The following is a 16136-nucleotide window of genomic DNA, read 5'->3' as shown; positions in this document are numbered from 1 at the left end:
CAGGCTGTCGGAGGTGGCTTCCTGACTGAGGCTTTCCCACAGGAGGCACTGTGTGGAGAGGATCTCATGAGGACAAGGGACAGCTGCGGGGGGGGGGGGCAGAAGTGCCCCAAAGCCAGCCTTCCCTCCCACCCCAGAAATAGCCCGCACCCAGAGTTTGTGCCTGGGGAAGTGAAGCCAGGATGGCAGGGCTTTGGCGAAGCAGACCAGGACCACCATGGCCCAGGGGGCTTGTTCCAGGCGTATTTCCAAGGCCCCAGGGATCAGCTCAAGGGCAAGAGACAAGGGACGTGGGGCCAGTCAGAGTGAACTTTCTCACGGGACCGTCCAGCAGGCCTCACAAAGGCTGGGAGCTGTGTCCTGGAGGTGTGCAAACAGAGGGTTGGGTGCAAGGCGACCTCAGGACACGCTGTCCTGCTCTCACAGGCAGAGTCCTGTCCATCTCGTTGCTGGTATCTGAGGGGACATCTGTTTGTCTCCCAGAGCTCGCCTCCTGTTGTGTTCATCCTCGGGTGAGCCAGACACCAGCCACAGGAAACAGCCCATGCCAGCTCCCGTTTGAAGAGTAAATATTAGTCTTCTCGAGAGCTGCCCGTTCTCTGTCACTTGGCGCAGAGGATGTTGAGCTTGGTTGGGGTGGGGTACATCTTGGTCTGCATACGCTAATGGAGTCTGTGGTCCTCCGTTGATGCTGCAGGGGAGGGCTTCAGAGCAAGCCCCGCCCTTCCTCCAGGAGCTGTGCCTGTGAAGAAGGCCAAGCTGAGACTCAAGCCCTACCTCATCCCCACACCTCTTTGCTCAAACACTGTTCAAGTCTGACTTGACTTTACTTGAGATATCTGGGCCCCAGTTCTGATTTATGTGACCACAAACACACTGCTTTTCAGGAAGGGGGGATAGCATGCCCGCATCTTGCCATCAGTGCCTAGAGGAAGCCTCGGGAGCAGCCTACCTGGCCACAGAGCCCAAACTCTGGCCGCCCAACCTGTTACTTTTCCCTGTGACCATCCTCATCTGTCTCCACTATTAGCACTCCGGGGAAGGTCTTAGCCCCGCCTCCATCCTCAGCGTCTAAGATTTGCACAGGGTGAATGGTGAGCAAACGTAATGGTTATTCTTTGGGACACTGACTGTATTTGCAATTACCTAGAAGCCACGCCTCTGGGTATGACTGTGAGGACATTTCCAGAAAGGGTTAACTGAGATAGGGGAGCCCACCTGAATGTGGGTGCCTCTGTCCCATGGGCTGGGGTCTCAGGCTGCTTCCTGACTGTGGACACCAGCTTCGTCACTGGTGGACTGCTTGCTTCCTTCCATGACCTCCCTGCCGTGATGAATTCTGTCCCCTAATGCCACGAACCAAAATAACCTCTTCCTTAAGCCGCTCTTGGTATTTTGTTACAGCGATGAGAAAACAACATTCAGCCGAACGAATGTGAAATAATAACGTGAAAGCGCGCCAAAGAGCCGTGATTCCAAAGCCCCACTCCCGCAACCAGGGAGCAGCGGTGGAGACAAGGCCTTCCATCTCCAAAGGCGGTGGGGAGGAGACACCCTAGAACTGTTGGGCAGGGAAAGGAACCCTGACACAGGAGGCCCTGTCTCATTATCTGGAACGTCTTGATGAGGAAATGAAAACTGATAAAAAGAGGCGTGTGGCCCCCACTGAAACAGGAGCTCCTCCTCCCCCAACTCCTAGGCAGCCTTCAGGAACAAATGAGGGTACAGATGGAGAAAGGGGGACTTAAGCGAAGGTGAGGGAAGCCTGGGCAAGAAGGCAAACAGGAATCTGGAGGCAGGAACTGAGACCACGGAGGAATGAGACTTACTGACTTATTCCCAGGGGGTGTCTGCACCGCAAGCTTCAGTGTATAACCCAGACCCACCTGCCCAGGGCCGGCACCACCCACAGTGGCCTGAGCCCTCCTCCATCAGTGAACAATCAAAGAAACGCCCCGCAGACATGAACATGCCTGTAGGCTAGTGTGACGGAGCCAGTTCCTCAATCAAGGTTCTCTAGTCCTCGAGTCTCTAGTTTGTGTCAAGTTGAATCCCTTTTCTTGATATTCACTATCCCTCCCTGTCCTGTGTGGAGGCTGGGGCATTGACAAGATGACCTCATGACCTAACCCGCTCATCCTGGTGATCTAGATGGATTATGTTTCCTGGTGAGGCGTATCCTCCGTTCCCACAGGTGGGCTTCTGAGGGCATTGGCGGGCATCTTACGGTGATGGGGGGCACACGCTGAGGAGGGCAGCGGAAAGGCTGGGGTCTGTGGGGACGACAGTTGCTGGGTTAGCCCGGGGCTGTCACACCCGGTTGGCACCACCCTGGAGAAGCCCTTTGTGGAAACCACACAGAGGACAACCTGGAGCAACCTGGGACTCTTCAGTGTTTCTCCCGCTGCGCCACCCTGGAACTCAGGGATGCTGGGGCCCCTGGGACTGAGACAAGGACTAGGGGTGACCCAGGGGACACAGCTCCCGAGAGTATGGGGTCTAAGCGTCGAAACAAGACAGCAGCACAGGAATCAAGGTAAATAATACTTTAATGCAGCATTTTAAAATATCAAAATTAATGCAAAAATACAGGGTGAATAACGTATGAAGACAGAGTCAGGATTGCTGACTGGGTGGACACAGTTCACATCTCCAGGTAGGGCACGCCCAAACGATCCAGTCTCTGACAATACACAGGATTTCTGAGGCACGACTGTGGGATTTGGACAGCTGGGTTCAACATCATCCTCCACAATGACTCCCTTCCCTGGAATTTTGTTATCCCATCTGTCTTGTGTGGAGGCTGGGGCATTTCGGAGATGGCCCCCTGACCCATCCCTGGCCTGCTGAAGTTACTCTGGGGATTTTGACATCCTAACCCTAACCCTGGCGCTGGAGCAGGGTGTTTAATGGCTGCCAGCTGTGGCTCCACCCTCCCCCTTCCCCCACCCTCCCCCTTCCCCCAGAGAGATAAGAGCCATTCCTGTTCCCACATGGGGGGAGGGGAGCTCGCCACTGCTCATTAGAACAAGACCTAGTGTGACAGTTAGAAGGCAGGGGCTGAGTCAGACCCCTCACCCCACGCGCCCCCGCCCCCCACACCCCGCGGGGATGCCTGGTGACTTGCCCTTACACTCACTGTTTCTTCCAAGGGACTGCCTCGGTCTTCCCACTGTCGTGCTTCCAATAGGTCTCTCCTAGGAGACCCTGCAACATCGTCTCCCCTGCTGACCTCCTCCCCTTCCTGTTGGTGGCCTAACATCCTTCCCAGACATACGCCCTAGGCTCTTCTCTGCATCAACCCACCACCCTCTCTCCACCTCATCCGATAGACCTCCTCTTTGTCTCTACGGGCAAGCACCTCCAACATCTACTCGGCTGGTCCCTGACACCTGGACACATTCCCTTGGGAGCCTAAGACCTCTCCTAGCCCTCAGACACCTCTGTGATGTCCCGCCTTCTTGGACAGGCTATGCCCCCCAGTGAGAAGACAGCCTGCAAACAGGCCTTTCCCACAGAGTGGACGGAGCCTCTCTGGGTTCAGATGGGACAGCTCGGCGTCCGTACCCATCTGAGTTACCTGGTTGTTGGCCTCGGAGACTGTGGGTGGGGTTCAATTTGAAGGAGAGTGTAGGTTCCCTCAGGTTCCTTTGGGTCAAGGCGGGACTCACATGGGTGGTTTTATCTGAGGGGAGCTGTGAGGCTTGTCCGGGTATATTCTCACCACATCCTCTATCTCACTCTTGGGAACTCAGAACAGACACTTTTCTGTGCCAGCTGCCTCCCAGTGAGAGACCTACTTGACAGAATTAAGCCTGAGGGTAGTGAAGGTTGGTGAAGTCTTAGAAGTGTCCACCAGATGGCGTTAGCGATGAGTTGGCCTGAGAGCGGGCCCCACCTGGGTGTTAGCAGAGGAAGACAGGGCTGTAGCCACTCCTGCCCCTCGGCTGTCACTAAGCTAGGGTGTAGGACCCCTTTTCTTAGTCTCTCAACCAAGGCTCCCAGTCTCTCTTCGTGGCAGCGCACCCTCCACCGAGCACCTCACCTCTCAACCCTCGTAAGCAGGGCTCCAACTCTGCCTTTCCTTTCTTGAACACATTCTGGGTCTTGCTTTTATCCACTCTGTCCTCTTGGCTAGTAACTGCTTGCCACCCAGGGCTCGGAAACTTACCCCATGCCACAACACACTACTACTGCTGGGGAGACTTTGGGCCCGGTTCATGTAGGCACGGGGTCCCTTCTGGCCTTCACATACCTTAGAAGGTATTTCTAATCTGTCCTGTGATGGCTCCGAGTGGCAGCCCCCTTTGAAGGGGCCTTGCAGGCAGACCTGAGTCTCTGCTAGCCCATCCTGGCCTCTTTGCACCAGCCCGGCATCCACGTCTGGCATGCACGTCTGGCATGTCAAACATGTCAAACCAGACAACTCCACATGTTTACAAAGTGGAATGAAAAAGATACATTTGCAAAAAACCTTGGGAGCTACCTCTCACTGACCTGCCCATATTACCTGCTACGTCTAACCTCTCCTCATTTGGGTTAATCACACAGCCTCTCCTCACTGACTTGTGCTGGGACATTTGCACTGATCTAACCCTCCTGGTTGAGTCCTAGGCGACAGCGACCTGGCCATTGTAGTCTGTTTGCTGTGTTTTCAGGAATAATTGTGAAACATCCCTGTTTCTCACTCTCCTATTGGCTGTTTTGATTTGGTCCCAGGCAGAATCTGTCTCTTTCCAGCTGGATATAGGGGGTGAGGGTCACAATGGGGCCCGGTTATAACCTCTTCACACTCAGGTGTGAGTCAAAGACTCTGGGGATTTAAGCTCACATGGAAATGTGGGGCTCCTGTCCAAAGCCAGAAGGGTTTTGTCAGCTTCAGTGAGCCATCTCTGTCACTGCCAATAGTTACTGTCGCACAAGCCTGGTGCAGTTCTGAGAGGGACCTGCTGGTACCAGCTTGGGTTACAAGCTCTGTGGCTGTAAGGATGGGGGGAGGCATAAGACACTGTGACCCCCAGTGTCAGTGACACACTCAGCCACCTTCTATGGAGGCAGGGGAACTGGGGGATGAGGACAATGGCATCTCTGGCATGCAACCCCAAAAGACTCCAGCAGGTCATGGTATGTAAGAAAGTAGTCTTTATGTTGGCATTAGTGATAGGAAAAGATGCCTGCTCCCTCTGAGACTCAGTTTCCCTACCTGTGACGTCAGGGTGGCCTCAGGATTGATCCTGACCCGTGGATTCCTGTCTCTGACCCTTGCTGCAGGAGTTGGCGTGTAGACAAGCTCCCAGGGTGGGCAGCTCGCTTTTGCTTTGGTTGTGCATAAGGCTGGTGACGGACAAAGCCACTTGAAGCCACTTGGTGAGCACTGGCTGGGGTTATGGTCCCCCTTTCCCAATGGTAGGTCCGCGGACATACCAACGCTGGGACAATTCCATCCCGAGTGAGGATCACAGCACAGCTGTGGTCCCCCAAACCCAAACTCCAGGTCACAACCGTATCTGTCTGAGGTAGAGGAACTCACCCACCCGGAGGAGCTGGCAGATAAAAGCAGTACCACTCCGGGAGGGTACTGCATCCTCAGGGAGGAGTCTAATCGGCAATTCTTAACCCAAAGCGACTTTGAGGGCCACAGTGGAATTCTAGGCACGAACTGGGCAGAACCTTATTGCCCTCAGGAGTCCCAAAGCTTTGAGAACAGGCGGTTGCTTTCCAGGAGGTTGCTTTCCAGGAGGTGTATGCAGATTTTGTGCACATGTCTGGCACAGGGGCCTTTGGAGGCGGAGTCTGATGCTGGTCCCTCCCTGTATCCTCCAGGGTTGGACCTCCCTGCTCGCCAGCTCGCATGGACCCGGTCCTGGTTGCGGTTGTGGCAAAGGAAATTTGTCCAAAGGTTGGAGTTAGCAGCGCCCCCGTTGCAGACCTCTACTCCAGCCGGTGTGGGGAGGGTGCGAAGGGACCTGGCGGCCTCTGGCGGTCAAACTAGGGAGACCTCGGCTTGGAAGCTGGAGGACCGGCGCGCGCTGGGGCTGACGCGGGTCAGCATGGACACCTGCGTGCTGCACGTGGCGCCGTTGCTGCCTCCCCACGGGTGCTGGGATTTGGAGCTCCAGCCCAGGACGCCCTGCAGATGCCAACGCCGCCACTTCCGCCGCAGCTCTGCCTGCACCTAGGGGTGAAAAAGGGTGGTTAGGCCCGATACCGTGGCGTCCCAGTGCAGGCTTGTTAGGCTAGCCATAGATACTCCCTAGTTTAACTTGAGAGGTGTAGATATTGTCTTGGGAGGTGTGTTGGCACAGGGTTGGGAGTCAGAGAATCAACTCAGGAGAGTTGGAGAGAGGGAAGATGGGATGGAGGTCACAAAATGCAGTACAGGAGACCGGAGGGCTGCTGTCTGGAAAGTGTATCCCAATTCTTCATCCACACATCCACTTGACTACATTTTTGTGGTTGCAGATACACCTTCCCTCAATGTGTGACCCCCTCACCCACACCCGCTTAGCTGGACGTAGTCTCCAGCCGTGATGCGCCCAAGAGCCGGGCTCCTAACCCCACCCAGGGGTTGTTAGTGCAGCCTGTGTCCTCAGGGTACTTTTTAAAGTGACACTCTAGGCATCTAGGGGGCTACACGCTCAAGAGAACCGTTCTCGAGAGGCAACTTTTAAACTGTCCTTGTTCTCAGTGATCACAACAAGGTTTCTACACCCTGAGCCTGGGAGTTCTGGTCCCAGGCCACCGCCACCGAGATCTGGAAGGTGCTTACCTCGCCATTGAGGAAACAATAGAGGATGGCCACCACAAAGCCCTGAGGAAGAAGGGGACAAGACAGATGAGGCAAAGAGACTCCGGCCACTCCCAGCCCCACCGCAGCCTGGCTCCCCACAACCCTTTATTCCCCTGGTTAACCAGCACTGTGCCATGGAACATAATGGAATCCAAAGTCCAGGGCCCTCGGCGGCCCACGATCATACCTGGAAAGACCCCACGACAAGTTCGAAGACCATTTTCACCTCGGCCTTAAAGTTGTCAGGGAAGAAGGCAAACATGACGTAGTGAACTCCAAACAGGGGGATGAGCAGGAGCGTGGACTTGGCCAGCCTCCTGGGGACAGGGAGAGGCAGGCTTTGGGTGTGTGTGTCCACACATATCGATAGCGTGTCGACGTGTGGAGATGGTGCGGGTAGACCAGATGACCAGACCGCGTGAGGATGAACAGTGGCTCCCCCACCCCAATGTCATGCCCACATCTATTCCTGTCCCCTGTCAGTGTTCCTGCCTTCTTGTCCCCTACTTCCTTGCCTGTACCTGGGGGAAGCACATGAGAGAATTAAACTCCTTCCGGAGGAAGACCACCGAGGATGTAAGAGGAAGTGGCAGTCTCCCTCCGCCTGGTCAGACTCCCCTGCCTGAAAAGTGGGGTGATGCATGTCCAACACAGCCATATCAGAGATGGTGTCCTTGGAAATGCTTTGGGTGTACGCACAGACACTAGCCCCCTTTGGGGATGAGAACTCGGGAACGAAGTCTTCCTAGATGCAGGAGGGTGATGCGCGCTCAGCTTTACGCCTGGTCGTCCGGGTAATATGGGCAGACGTGGTTCCCGCTCTTCTGCTGGGACTTCCCACTTTCCCTGAGCCTGCATCCCTCCTCCAGAGTCCAGCTCCAAAGGACCAGTTTGTCTTTCTGCCGCCCTGGTGCCAGCATTCCCTTTTGGCATCCACTCATCTGTCCCTCCATGTGTACACACATCTCACCTGATAGCCGTGCAGCAAGCGAGGGCCATGCTTTCCTGATTCCTGGCAGAGACTAGGTCCAGGGGCGATGTGGGTGGGATGTGGACACACGTTTGCCCCTGCCTCTCCTGCCTTAGTCCTGAGATCCCACCCCAAGCTCTGCACAGAGGCACCCTGGTCCTTCCCTCCTTCTCGGGCTTGGCTCCCAGCCACACCTCTTTGGCCATGAACCCATCCCACACTTGGAGGCTGACAGATGGAGGCTTTCTTTAAATTGAAGAGTGGGAACTGACAGCCCCTCCTTAGGAATTGCCAGCACCAGCTCCCGCTTCTGCCTGTGGCAGCTCTTCCTTTCCATCCCTCACACAGACCCAGCCACGGCCAGCCTGGGGTCTGCCCCCCTGTGTTCTAGCCCACTGTAGCCGGACTTTTGGGAAACAAGGGTGTTAAGGTAAAGCACGCCGGTGTGTGCAGGACGTCAGCGGGCAAGCCCCGCAAGTTTCCTTCTGGAAAGGAGAGCGGTGTTCTGCCCACACAGCCTGCTGGGTACAGAACGCTGCCACACCAGGGATGGGAGGAAGCCTCAGCTCAGGCAGGCCTGACAGTCGCAGGGTTCCAGAATAGAATCCCAAATCCAGCGGCTCGTGACTCTCTAGCGGCGAGTCTTCCAACCACAACCGAGATTCCCCTAACAGAGGCCAGTTTAAGGACACCTAGGATCCCAGGACTGGGTGATCCTTGTGAGATTGCCAGGCTTATCTGGCCTGCATGGTGGGCCTCTGTCCTCCATCGCCACGGTGAACATCAAGGCCCCAGGGCCTTTGCATAGGCACCCCGGTCAAGTTTTGCGCATCTTTCCCTTGCCCGTAAGTTCCGATTCCCATAGGAACTCGCTGGTCTCCCCAGGGCCCAGCTCAGGCAATGGCCATTCTCTTTCTGAGCAAGGGACTTGGTGACTGACTGTCCCGTGGACACTGTGGCCCCCATGATGGTTGACACCAACTGTCAACCTGACAGGATTTAGAACGTGGGTGAGACGAACCTCTGGGCGGGCCTGAGAGGGCCTTTCTAGATGGGGCCGAGGTGGGAAGACCCACCCTGACCATTGGTGGCGCCATCCCATGGCTGCTTAAAAAGGAGGAAGTGAGCTGAGCACCAACATCCATCTCTCTCTGCTCAAGGCTGTGGCTGTCATGTGACCGGCTGCCTTACCCTCTGCAGCCATGCCTCTGCCACGATGGGCTGCACTCTTGAGCTCTGAGCAAAAACAGACCTTCCCTTCCTGAAATCGCTGATGGGGATTTGTTGCAGCAATAAAAAAAAACACTACCATGGTGGTATTCCCCAAACCTCGGAGGGTGGGGCAGTGTGCGTCTGGGGAACGTTTTATAGGGGACTCTGAGTGTGACACCCACCGACTGATGCATGGAGACCTCTTGGCTGGTGCCTGCCATGGAATCTGCTAGAACGGCTATAATCACTGGGGAGCATTGAGCATGGCTGCCTCGCGGAAGAATGGGAACACCTTGGAGCATCTCCTGCTGGACATCTGTTGTGCCCCCCTCTCCCGGTTACCAGGCACAGGCCAGGGACTGAGCACAGTGTGTGAAGAAGGCGCAGGTTTTTTACTCCCCCTAAGCTCCCTGGGGGCAGCAGGTTTGAACTTCAAGGACACTGGATGCAAATGGGAATAGCAGATGCTGGGCAGCCTGGTGACAGGCAGTGGGCGCTGAGCCTGGCCGTGGGACTAGAGGAATGGCCTGGCTTTGGGTAAGCCTAGCTGTGTGGGGGTGATGTGTCAGGGATGATCTGAGGGTCCAGGTTGGAGGTCTGGAGCTGGGCGTGCCGGGCCCACACTTACGAGTATGGGTTGCTGTCATTCTTCCCGACGTCCGGTGGCCGTAGTTTCTGAACCAGGATTCGGATGATGCAGATAAACAGGATGAAGTTCACCTGTTGAATGAGGGGACCCCAGTGTTGGTCACTTATGGGGGTTAGGGGTGGGCTGTCTTCTGCCATCCTCCATAGCATCCCTTTGGACAAAATCACCTGGGGACTCTCCTGAGGTCCCACCCTCCAACTTTACCTGCTCTAGAGGGAGCTCTGGGGGCATGGGAGGGTGACAGAAACCTGAGGTTCCTTTCTGACCTAACACCCATTTCCTATGTGTCCTGAGGTTGGTTGTCTAATGAGGGCTCAGTGGGGGGAGAGGAGGGCTTACCAAGATGGATGTGAGGATGGGGGCTTTTATGATCCACCACAGTGAGGAGTTGATGGTGTCCCAGCACCTGGACAGAGCACAGGGGGTGAGGGGAGAGTTGTCCTCAGCCCGAGACTCAGCCATCCCCCAGGGGCCTGTGGCTCTCCCCCCCAAGCCCAGGGGAGACCCCACATCTCCCTGCGGCCTCTTGCTTTGGGCTTGGTGTGGTGGCCTGTCTACCTGTCAAGCCTGGGCAGGTACCGTCATCCCCAGGGAGTCTGCCCCCAAACGACAGCTGCCAGAGAGAAGGGTTGGGGCAAGAGCTCACCCCAAATCCTCAAAATGGATCCGGACAATGGTCCATACCATGGTGAAGACACTGGGCACTCCTGTGAGGGCCAACGAAGAATGGAAGAGAGGGAAACGGGCCGAGAACACAGGGAGAGGGTTTGGAGAAGGGAGAGAGAGAGAAGGGTGGACGCTTAGGGCTGCTACCCCCAGTCACACAGATGGTTCACTGTGTAAAGACTCCAGGAGTTACTGAGGCCGTGTGCCTGAGGGCCTGGGACCAATTAGACAGGTTTTTTTTTTTTTCTTGTTCTTTTATGATTTTAAACCCTTATAGATTAGCCGTGACCCCGAGTGTCAGGATGGGAAGGGGAAATGGATGTGTTTGTCCAGGCTTTCCAGCACCATTCAGTAGCTGCAGAAGACTGGAAGGTGGGCTGCCCCAAGGTCACACATTCTGGGGACATTCATCACTGTCGGTGGAGAACCTCATAAGCAGGCTAGGGTTGCACCCTCCCACCTCCCCGTGAGCTTTCCCAGCCTCACCCCCTCCCTGGTACCATACCCCAGCCGATGAGTATGTACCCCCAGAAGTACTTCCGTTCAGAGAAGAAGGAGATGGCCAGCAGGGTGTGCAGGTAGAGGCCCTCCACCAGCAGCCAGAAGAAGTTAGCCATGATGCAGTACTGGAAGAAAACCACAGCTGCCTTGCAGCCTACCTGCGGGGAGGGGTGACAGGAGGCTCAGGGGTGGCAGGTCCCTCGATGCCCAACCTCTGGTTGCATGCAGGGGACAGACACAGTTGTGACCCAGCCAACTCTGTCACTGTCAGTTCCCAATCAGGCTCTTGAGACACACGCAGTGGTCTCCCTGTGATCTCGATTTTATATTCTCAGGCACTTTGGGCCAAGCTGGTAATTTAAATTACCCATCTGTCAATATATCTTCCCTGCGTCTTCTGGCTACAGATCCCAGTGTCTCTGGGCATGTGCAATCCTCAGTCTGTGGCTGGCTGCGTGTGGCCAAGAATAGCCATGGATGCAGTCCGACACAAAATGGTAAACTTGTTTCAAATGTTAGGAGATTTTTTTTTTTAAATTCTTATTTTTGGTAACTGGATTTTAAGGTTGTCTGGCTCATAACAACATGGTGTCACAATGTCAGGAAGTTGTACAAAGGTGTAGCCAGCACCTTCTGTCTGTCTATACACCTGCCCCTTTACCCACCCACCAGACGCTTGTCTCTTTGTGTATGCACACCATGCGCCTGAGTGTATTTTCAGCCACTCTCACACTGTAACCAGGACAGTCTAGAACCTCAGCCTTCTGCATATTGGGATTACAGGTGTGAGCTCAATCTTGGCTTTATCTGTTTACTGACCTCCCGACTCATGAAACCGCGGCCATCTATTCATGTAAAAAGGCGGCCATCTATTCGTGTACCATCCAGACAGCCACTCATCAACTGTTCTGCTCATCCATCAACCTACCCACCCACCCACCCACCTAGCTGTCTCTGCCCACTCACCTAGCTGTCTCCGCCCACTCACCTGGCTGTCTCCACCCACTCACCTAGATGTCTCCGCCCACTCACCTGGCTGTCCCCGCCCACTCTCCTAGCTGTCTCCGCCCACTCACCTGGCTGTCTCCGCCCACCCACCTAGCTGTCTCCGCCCACTCACCTAGCTGTCTCCGCCCACTCACCTAGCTGTCTCCGCCCACCCCTGGCTGTCTCCGCCCACTCTCCTAGCTGCCTCTCAGTTACCTCTCCGCTTGTTAACCACTCCACCCATACAGTGCTCCCACTGTTTTTTGAGCTGGCCCAGGACTCACACAGCCCTGCCTATGTATCCACCTACCTGCTCCCTCTAATTGCCCCATCCTCTCTCCATTTACCCTCTGCCCATTCAGCCCTCCGCAAACCCCTGCAGCTAGCCCATTTCTCCCTGCTCCCTGTCCTCCAGTGAGGATTCGGGGAAATGGGGCCCCGAGGGTGAATTCTTGCTGGAGACTTCAAGAGTTTCCTGGTCATAAGGTGTGAGTTGAGGCTTTGGAGGCGGCCCAGAGACAGTGTGGCGCAGGCCGACAGGAGGGTAGGACAGGGGTGCTGACTTGTTTTATGTCACCTTGACACAAGCTGGGGTCTGTTCAGAAGAGGGAGCCTCGACTGATAAGTGTCCCATCAGTGTGGCTGCGAGACATTTTCTTGATTGGTGATTGATGCGATAGCTCCCGATGGGCAGTGCCGCCCTCAGGCAGGTGGTCAACGGCACAGTAAGAAGGCAGGCGGAGCAAGCCGTGGGAAGAGAACTAGTAAGCTCGCTCCTCCGTGGCCTCTGCTTCGGATCCTGCCTCGGGCCCCAGCCCCAATTTCCCCGAATGGCGGACTGTAAGTCATAAGATGAAATGGACCCGTCCTCCCCACGTTGCTTTTGGCTGTGGCGTTTATCACAGCAACAGAAAACTAAGAGAGGAAGGGAGTCAGAAGAAAGGAAAAGGAGAAGGGGAGGGTGGGTCTTCCTCCTGGGTGCCACAGGAACGGGTCGGGGAAGGACAACAGGCCATCAGGGGAGACACGGATCAGGGTGCTCAAGGGACTCTGTGTGGCTTAGTTGGCATGACCTGCATAAACGACTTTTGGGCCTCTGTCTCCTGTCAAAACCCCTCCCAGGGAAGCCATTCACCTCTCATTCCCTCTACACACAGAACCTGGCTTGCCTCCCTTTCTTTCAGGCCTTGGGCCGTGAGGCATCCTCACGGAGCAGCCTTCCCTCTGCTCCCTATGACTGGGAAGTCCTTTCCTCGGTCACACTCTAGTCTCTCCAGCTGCAAGCCTGCCTTACCAGCCTTACGAGAATACTCTGCAGAACCACTCACGACAAGGGCTGGGAAGCGGGAACTGGCCGTGCTGCTGGACAAGCTCTGGAGGCTGCAGGCCTCTCCCTGGCCCTGTGCTTGGCCCTCGCTTGTGGACTTACCCTGGCTTTTCCTACTCTCTTGAGATCCCTCCATCGATGGAAGCAGATACCAGTGACCCTTGCGCTGCCTCTCTGGCCTCACTCAGAACACCTGCCCTTAGAACACAGCGCAGCAGGGACTCCTGGCTGCTTTAAGCTCTGCCCTAGGCGGCAGACATCTTTTGAGTCGCTTGAAGAGTACAATAGTTAATATCTTAACCTGACAGAAGCTAGGAGACCCAGGAGGCACGCCTTTGTTGTGTCTGAGAGAGGAGGAGTTTTTAGTTGAGGAGTTGGACAGCAGCATTCTAGGACTGAGTAAACAGGACACAGTGAGTGAGCAGAGCATGGTGTTCATTCTCTGCTTCCTGACTGCAGGTCATGTGACCAGACTGCCACTCACCTGCCATGTGCTGGACTTCACCTTCACACCTGAGCCAAACAAACCTTTCTTTCCTTACAGTGCATCTCTCAAGTATTTTGTCATAGCAATGGAAGAGTAACAAATACAGAGACAGACTTTTCAGTGCCCAACAGGGAATCCCTCAATCCCTCAGAGCGTCCCTGAGCCTCCTGACCCCAGGGACACCTAGGACGGTGGTGTGGGGATCGGCACTTTGGCTGCAGAGAGCAGAGGGTTGAGCTGGGAGGAATGTGGGGAGCGTGGGGAGTTGCCTGAGGTCACATCAGAAACTAGCGAAGAGGCAGGATGGAGGCTGTGGGCCCTGACTGTGAGGTTGTCCATGTACATTTCTTACTAACGTGAACTTCCAGACGGCCCAGAAACCTCTGCAGCTGCCGGGAGGGGAGTGGGATTCGAGGAAAGGTCAGGGTGTGTGTGGTTCTATGTGAGAGGAGGGAGGAGGGGCAGGGATTGAGAGGGAGGAGAACGAGAAAAGGCGAATGAGGAGGAGGAGCTGGAGGAGGAAGATGAGGAACAGAAGCTTACAGAGGATGTGGGGCAGGGGTGGGGAGGGGTGGGGGGAGTCAGGGTCAGGTGGGTCCTCACCGAGCCCTCAGAGCAGTGGTCCATCTCTCGGCTGTTGAAGAGAGCCATGTCCTTGATGAAGACGGCAGCGGCCCTCAGGATGAAGGACATAAAGAGATGCATATGGATGTAGTTCCGGGTACAGTGTAGCTTCCTGCAAGGGATGGAGAAGGGGCCTTGGACCACCCCTGATTGGCATGGTGCCATGCCTTAGGCAAGGTGGTGGGGAGATATGTGGCCTCCATGTTGCAGGCCCTGCCTCCAAGGTGACAATCCCCAGTCCCCAACCTAGGCATCAAGAGTGCTCCCCCTCAGCACACAGGAAAGGGGACAAGGTCGCTCTACAGGCCACATCTTGGCCATCTGCTGTTGAGGCTGGCATGGTTGGCCTGGCAGAGGCAAGGGCAGGGATTAGCTACCCTGATGGTGGGACCAACGGGGGACCATGCTGGGGCTCCACCAAAAAAAGACACATTTCATGTCAACTGCTGGGGCTGGGCCTCACCTGAACAGGCTCAAGATAGCCATGGCAACCAGGAGGCTGGCAAGGGACAGGCTGTAGCCGATGGTGTAGCCAGTCTTCACGGCACTGTAGAACTCGGTCTGTCTCTGCTGGGGGAGGGGAGGGGAGGCAGGCAAGGATCTTGGGTAGGAGTGAGGGGGGACCTCCAAGCTCTGGTTCTCTCCAGCTCCCAGACTCAGGCCTCTGGGGTTCCCCTGAGGTGAGGAAAAGTTCCTACAGGGCCACTGGGGACCTGATGACAGGCTCAGGACTGTTGATGGGGGATGGGCTGTCTGTGTGTGCTCTCCTGGGAGATGTGTCCAGGGCTTCCAAGATCAGCTGAGTGGTGACCACCGAGCCCTGGGTCTTCACAGACACGTGGACACTGTGCCCAGAGGAAGGTGGGGTAAATGGGTTCTTTCTGCTGCTCACAGGGAAGAGAAGAACCTACAGCTCCTACTTGTCAATCATGCATCTATTTTTTAAAATAGAATTTTGAGAGAGAGAGAGAGGAGCCCAGGCTAGCCTCCAGCTCCAGCCTCCCAAGTGGTGCTGGGATGGCAGCTACAGAGAGGCAAACCAGCTTGAGGGTTAGTTAGTCCAGGCTAGCCTCAAACTTATGATCTTTTTGCCTCAGCTTCCCAAGTGCTGGGATTGCAGCTACAGAGAGGCAAGCCAGCACTGGGTGTGGTCCTTGTGAAAGTAACCTGTTGGGGGACCCAGGGGATAGGTCTCAGGAGTGAGAGCCTGGGGATGGCGGACCTCAGGGTGTACAGAGGCACAAGACTCCCTTACCTCATCCAGACTAGACGAATTGTCATCCAGTCCACAGGCAATGTAGTAGGAGCCTGGCTTCAGTTGTGACCAGCCTTCCTCAGTGCAGCTACGGCTGACGTTGTGTCCTGGAAGCAGGTGACAGAGGAAGGGGTCTAGAGCCAGGAGGCAGGGTACAGGGACACAGACCTTAGTCTTGTTCTCTCCAAGCTCTGGTTCTCTCCAGCTCCCAGACTCAGGCCTCTGGGGTTCCCCTGAGGTGAGGAAATTTCCTACAGGGCCACTGGGGACCCGATGACAGGCTCAGAGCAGATGTTCCTGCGACTCCGTTTTACAAAAAGGGATTCAGCTCCCTTTTTTAGCACAGACACAGAGGCAGGAAGACTCTGGTTTGTGTGCACAGTTACCACCTGTGCTGAAACAACCCAAAGGCACAGACTGATGAGCAGCTCAGCCATGCAAACAGAAGGGCGTCACACTCTACACCTACCAGAGCACATTAAGAACACGGGGGCCCATGTCGGAAGAGCCAGGTAACAGATGTCAAACACACCAGACCAATGAAGGGTCAAACCCCCCCACCTGAACCCCATAAAGAGCTGGACACCTAACAGTAGGATGGCCCCAGGGGCCTGTTATCTGAACACCCAGTGTGTGTGCCAAGGTGCAGAGAAGGCCTCATTGCCCAT

General features: G+C 55.6%; 2 protein-coding genes across 4 annotated transcripts in view; both read right to left on the bottom strand.

Annotated features, from left to right (window-relative positions):
- Ss18l2 (SS18 like 2) overlaps positions 1 to 6962 on the bottom strand; it is a 44813-nt gene extending 37851 nt beyond the window's left edge. The window contains exon 1 of the mRNA XM_051202690.1: positions 6956 to 6962. The gene's annotated coding sequence lies outside the window, so the exon portion shown is untranslated. The remainder of the gene's footprint in view (positions 1 to 6955) is intronic.
- Vipr1 (vasoactive intestinal peptide receptor 1) overlaps positions 3100 to 16136 on the bottom strand; it is a 28637-nt gene continuing 15600 nt past the window's right edge. The window contains exons 4-13 of one of the 3 annotated variants that reach the window (XM_051202678.1): positions 15469 to 15575; positions 14677 to 14783; positions 14193 to 14325; positions 10813 to 10942; positions 10268 to 10328; positions 9961 to 10027; positions 9601 to 9692; positions 6978 to 7107; positions 6770 to 6811; positions 3100 to 6175 (exon numbers count right to left, since the gene is read on the bottom strand). In XM_051202678.1, the coding sequence (XP_051058635.1) occupies positions 5984 to 6175; positions 6770 to 6811; positions 6978 to 7107; positions 9601 to 9692; positions 9961 to 10027; positions 10268 to 10328; positions 10813 to 10942; positions 14193 to 14325; positions 14677 to 14783; positions 15469 to 15575 (1061 nt within the window). In that variant the 3' untranslated portion in view covers positions 3100 to 5983. Of the gene's footprint in view, positions 6176 to 6769; positions 6812 to 6977; positions 7108 to 9600; positions 9693 to 9960; positions 10028 to 10267; positions 10329 to 10792; positions 10947 to 14192; positions 14326 to 14676; positions 14784 to 15468; positions 15576 to 16136 lie in introns of all 3 variants that reach the window. The other 2 variants (XM_051202668.1, XM_051202658.1) reach the window with 2 other exon arrangements.

Source organism: Phodopus roborovskii, unplaced genomic scaffold, assembly GCF_943737965.1.
Source record: "Phodopus roborovskii unplaced genomic scaffold, PHOROB, whole genome shotgun sequence".
NCBI classification, from domain to species: Eukaryota; Metazoa; Chordata; class Mammalia; order Rodentia; family Cricetidae; genus Phodopus; species Phodopus roborovskii.
Note: the sequence above shows the minus strand (reverse complement) of the source record. Positions and strands in the feature narration are given on the sequence as shown.